Source organism: Pteropus vampyrus, unplaced genomic scaffold (assembly GCF_000151845.1).
Source record: "Pteropus vampyrus isolate Shadow unplaced genomic scaffold, Pvam_2.0 Scaffold460, whole genome shotgun sequence".
NCBI classification, from domain to species: domain Eukaryota; kingdom Metazoa; phylum Chordata; class Mammalia; order Chiroptera; family Pteropodidae; genus Pteropus; species Pteropus vampyrus.
Genome location: NW_011889241.1, coordinates 307132 through 313103, shown reverse-complemented (window position 1 = coordinate 313103; position 5972 = coordinate 307132). Strand labels below are relative to the sequence as shown.

Sequence of the window (5972 nt, the reverse complement as noted above, 5' to 3'; positions counted from 1 at the left end):
CCCTTATTAGAATCAAGCTGCAGTGACTATGCTTTTTCTTATTGGTCAAGAACCCCAGCCTTCTCCCCCAATGTATTATTTTCACATATCTAGAGGCTATTGTGTTTTTTGGAATCGAAGAAATTTTAAAAGAAATTGTTAAGTTTGGTCAATATAGCCCTTAAAAGTTCTGAGATTTGGGACAAATGAAAGTTTTGTAGTTTCCCAGAGAAAGAGACTAAAATGACCTTTTTCTTTTAAAGTTGAAGTGCCCTGTTCATATATGTGTATCTCTTACCACTGAGAATGGAAAAAATACATAACACAGAAGCTACTTAATATGTAATGATGAGGAATACCTATCATTATCTCACAAACAATTTTCTATATGTTTAAATAAATGCATAAAAAGATGTCTAAAGTTTTATACGTGTACATAAGAAGCCATGGGAATTACTTGGTAGAATGAGCCTAGTTTATATCTACCCACTCCAAAACATCTCCACATGATATCAGAAAAAGGAACAATATCAAGGAGTTGCTAATCAAGGTTGAATTTAGAATTGGAAGAGACACAGAGAAGTCAGGGACCTATGGATCAAAATGATAGTTCTTTATGGATCTAACATTCGGAGTGTAGGTTAGGTGTGAAGTATAATGGGCTTGTAAATCTGGACTAGAGTATTAAATAGGACTAATTTCAGTCTAATTTTAGAGGAAGATGGTGCCCTTAGAATGTTTACATTATTTAGAGCAGAGCAGAATATGTGTTCTTTGTAGGGAGTCAGTTCCAAATGCAATGTAGGAAGGACTGTTCTGTATCTGTTCAATCGTATGTTCCAAATTTATATATTAGAAAAATTCGTTCACCGATAATTCCTGAGTGTACAGTTATGGAAAACATTAGCCATTGTAATTAATAAGTGTTGTTCTTTCCTACATTTTATTAGGCTCCTCCTTTAATTACAAGCATTGTGTGTTTCTGGTTCCTCCTAAAACAATACACAAAAATTTAGCTTTGACCTTGAAAAAGCTCTGATTGGATAAGAATCATACACTCACTAAATAAGTCCATGTTTTTCTGTATTTGAGGTTTATATTTTTCTTTTGTCTTTCCTCTTCTGTTCCAAATTATGTATGTCAACGGAATCCAAGATTCTCTCTTACAGATACTGGAATAAAATTCAATAACAACATAATTACTAGAAGAGTAAAATGCATAAGTATGTACAAAGAATAAAATTCAAGCATGAGAGGGGCACCTCAAATTTTAACAAACACTATGGAGATCATGAAGTTTCCAGAAGTATAACAAAGATTACTTTCAGATAAGTAAAAAGATATTTAAATCCGGATAAATTTGGACATGTGTTTCGGTATGACTATGTAAACTCCTACTGGACTATCTCATGATAACAGTTATAAAATCTGGAAAAATATACACATATACACACACACTCCGCCCTGGTGATGGGAGGGAGGCAAAGAGTTGGGGAAAAATAGTTCAGACTTTGAAGAACAAAATTCCCAAAGTGAGTTACCACTTCTAGCCTCAAGGCAAAGCAAATTCAATTCCATTTAGTTTGGCTAAACATTAATACAATCTTCCTGTCCTTCCTATCTAAAAAACAGAAAATAGAGTTCAAGAGAAGCTGAGCCACTGCAAAATGATGGTGAAATCCCAAAAGAAGAGAGTGATAAAGTGGGAATAATAAACTTGGTGTGCACACTCTGCCACAAACTCTACCAGACACCAAAATAGTCTTTATATGGAAAAGAAAACACAGAACTGAAATGAGATTTGAGTTGTCAGCCAAGAGACAGTCTTCAGTGCCAGTCTAGCTAGTTGAATTGCCTCCTAAGAAAACAATCAATACTATTCAGAGAAATATAATTGAATCCATACTGTGGAAGTGATATAATATTTAAAGTAACTTATATGAAAATCCAGAAAAATGTCTCTTTTCTCAAGAGAAATAATAATTTATCCATATCTTCCTGATATTGCCTTGTCACAGCTTTTGAAATGTCTACCCCATGGTAGTATTTATTACATACACATATATATGTTTATATCTGTTTCTGAGATATTTATACACACATGAATATATTTTTTCTTCAGTATTGTTTTATTCCACTCATGTTTTGTTTATTCCACTTGCATACTAAATGTATTAAGGTAGCTGAATTTGTAACAGTTCAATTTACTTTAATGGCTGTGGTGTACTGATGTTTCTGATGAGAGGATTATGAACTTCACCTTGTTGGTCTCAAGTTGGACACTTCTGCGTTGAAATACTGAGACAATTTGTGGTTTTCTGTAGCTCTTTTTTCTCTGACACAAGAGCCAGCAATGTTCCAGACAGTGGCTTCCCCATAAACTTTTGTCCAGGAGAGAAGATGACATGGGTGAGAAAGGGGTTATAAGGCAAGAGTAGAAATAAAGCTCTCTTGCTGCAGAAACAAACTTTTGTTGATGTAAGCCTCTGACACTTTGGGATTACTTGTCCTTGTAGGGTAACTTCATCTATTTGAGTGATACAATGGTTTTAAGTGCTTCATTTGCTTTTTATTTCCTTTTGATTTTTGGCCAAGACAACTGTGTTTCTCTAAATATCTTTCTCAATGACTTTCCATGCAGTAATTTTCACGTTACAATAATATCTCCAATATATATATTTATGTAATATACACAATATATAAATATAAATGTATATGTACTTATACATATAACATAGGTATATATTTTCACGAACTCTATATGGTTTATAAAAACAAAGGCATAGCTATGCTGGCTGAACATTTTAATAGTGGTACCTTTTGGCTATTTGAATATAAAATAAAAGTGAATCAGCAAATAACTGTTTCCATTTAAAAATATTATTTCTTAATCGAATCAAGTTGAACAGATTTCGTGTATATAGTTATTTCACTTCTCGTGTCATCTCTCCTGAAACCGTAGGAAAATTTGCACAAATTACCAATTTCTATCAGAAAACAATATAAAATAAAAACATATAAAATGAAAAAATATATTTTGTAAAATTACTTGATATGGTAAACAAATACAATGGGATTCACAGAAAATTAACTTTATCATAAATTAAATTGTAAATAAACATTAATTAAAAATTATATTATAAATGCAATCAGTTAAGTGACAAATATAGCAAATCGAACTGAAAGAAGAAATTTAAGATCGGATTGAAGGTAACATATAATTAAAGTAGTCAGATGAATGCTTAGAACCATCTTCAGAGCAAGAAATTAAATACCTCCATTAAACCCTTCAATTTGCTGCAGTGATGATGTAGGCTATGTGGCCTCTTTTTGAACCTAGAAAATATCAAAAGCAATACAGTTTGCTTTGTTATTATGGTTCTGAGAGACACTGGGGAATGTGAATTCTGACACAGGGATGGCAGAGTTTATGCTGTGTGGCATAGAAGGTAGGATCCCACCAGTTATGACCACCTGGTTGTAGAGTCACGAAAATCCCAGAAAGCAGAATACAAGATATTCACATACTTTGTCCAACTACATGGTTACTCCCACAATTTCAGTGTTGCCAGACATAAGCTTCTTTTTATATTATCTTATATTATATAAATTAATAGAAATACTAGTTCATGATCGAAAATCATTGTTCAAATTTAAAGTTTCAATTATCAGTATAAATAGACCAACAAGAATCACCAAACTTTTGAGGAGAAAGCCACCAAACCTAAAGGTCAGGAGATTAAGTCTAAATAGGAAATTAATTGACCAGAGACAAGATTTCCAAATAAAAGTAATCAGATTACGTGGGTGGTCCTTAGGAAAATAGTGCCTTTTGTACATGTAGTTGATTTCCTTTTCATCTCAAAAGGTACGCTCTGATATAAAAGAATGACAAGCAGCATCACTGTGGTTGAAGTTTGTCAGTACTGCTCTATCATTCAGAGCTGTTCACCATAAACGACAAATAGAGAGATAAAAAGCGAAGCGTGGGGAGTGGGGACTCTCCTTGAAACCATCAAGCAGACAGATTTCTGTGATGATGGGGGGGAAATATGAATATGGAACTATTAATGTAAAACATAATTATGAATGAAAAATAGAAATAGGAAACATCTGAAGATGCTCTCCTCAAGGGCCACTTAGGGTTTGGAAGCCATAGCCCAACATTTCATATTGTGCGCACATGTAAAAAAGACATGAAATGATGGTGTTCTTGAATTTTGCTTATAAAGTAAAAATATTTAAGTTTGCTAAAATGGTAACAGATAGAAATGGACATAGCAAAAAAAGAAGTCAGTTCCTGAGGTTCGGGTATTGTGGAGATCCCAGAAAATTTGAAAAAATTACAAATGGGAATTTTAGAAATGGGAACAAAATGATTTCAATAAAAAAAAAAAAAAATCAGCAGTTACTGAATAACAGACCAGAAACATCTAGGGAGAAGTGAGTGAATTGAAAGAGCACTAGAAGACAAGAGAAAATGATGTAGAAAGTATAGAAAATACTAAGAGCAAAGGATAAAATTTCAAAAAGACAAGATATGGAAAAGGAGAATACGTGATGTGAGAAGAGACCACAGCTGATTGTATTTAGGATTGATAGTGCATTAGATACTCAGATTCAGGAGTGTAATTCATCACTCTCAGAAAAAAATACATCTAATTAACACCTGGTTGCATCACAGTAATACTATTTCTTATTCTCCTTCTATCTCCTTTAAAATCGATCGCAAGTTGGATTTCTGCCCCAATAGCCCACTGAAACTATTCCCTATATTTGGAAATCCAACAATAAATTCTCATCTTACTTGAATTAGCAGAACCTTAGACAAGCTGGATCACTTGTTCATCTTGGAAACTGGTTCCTCACTTGGCACCAGGGCAATATTTTTATTTGGTTTTACCCCTATGTCATTGCTACTCCTTTCAGTCTTGTTTGCTGGTTTCACCTCTTCCCCTTTACCTCTTCCCATCTGAGTGACACAGGGCTCAGTGCTTGAACTTTTCCTTTTTAATATATACATGTATTTCTTGTGTGATCAGTCCCTTAGTTTCAAGCACAAATATATTTTCCAGGCCAAATTGCACCATTAACTCAGGACTTAGACATCTGAGATCCTATTCCACAGCTCTATTTGTATGTTTAATAGAAAAATTCATATTAACATGTTCATCCAAAAACAAACTCCTTATTTCTCTGTCCCACATCTCCTTCAAGTATATTCTTTTTCAGCTTAACTAATAGAAACACAACATTTCCAGTTTTTCAAGGCAAAAATCATTTTTGACCTTTGACTTTCTTCTTCCCTCTCCAGTCACATTTTATGTTAGAGTCCTGTTAACATTAACTTCAAAATATGCCAGAATCCAATCATTACTCATCATTTCCACTGTTTACCCTGGTCCATTACTCATCATTTCCACTGTTTATCATGTCGAGCCTGAATTATTTTGAATGTCCTTATTTTCGACCTCACTCTGTATATTGCTTCAGCAGTCAAAATGACACCATTAAAATATAGTCAGAGCCAGGCCCTCATCTTTTCAAACCCACAAGTGTCTCTCCACGCTTGCCAATGAAGAAGCTAAAGCCTTATAAAAAGTACAATCTGAGCCCTGTTACCTCTTTCATCTTATCCTCTAACACGGTGTTTCTTGACATTGTTTCTCCCACAACCGCAACCTGCTAAGGTGCCTTTGCAGATGCATTTTCTTAGTCCATGCCCATGAAAGTTTAAAACCACAAATATGAGACACTTTTCTCTATGTACGTTGTGTATATCTCTGCTTTCTACATAAAGTAAGATATTTTCGCTGCCCTCAGGGATCAATTTTCATTCCCTTGTCGAGGATACTCCCTCTGCCGAGAAGGCATGCTCTACCACTGTTCCCTGCACTCACTCTGCTCCAGCTCTCCCAGCCTCCTTGCTGATCCTGGAAGATGTCAGGCATGCTTCTGCAGGAGGAAATTTCACTATCTGTTAGCTCAATTAG

General features: G+C 34.4%; 1 protein-coding gene across 1 annotated transcript in view; it reads left to right on the top strand.

Moving 5' to 3' along the window:
• Window positions 1-2359, top strand: part of LOC111732435 (NKG2-A/NKG2-B type II integral membrane protein-like) — a 14058-nt gene extending 11699 nt beyond the window's left edge. Inside the window, exon 9 of the mRNA XM_023524291.1 lies at window positions 2304-2359. Coding sequence (XP_023380059.1) covers window positions 2304-2359 — 56 coding nt within the window. The remainder of the gene's footprint in view (window positions 1-2303) is intronic.
• The last annotated feature ends 3613 nt before the right edge of the window (window positions 2360-5972 follow it).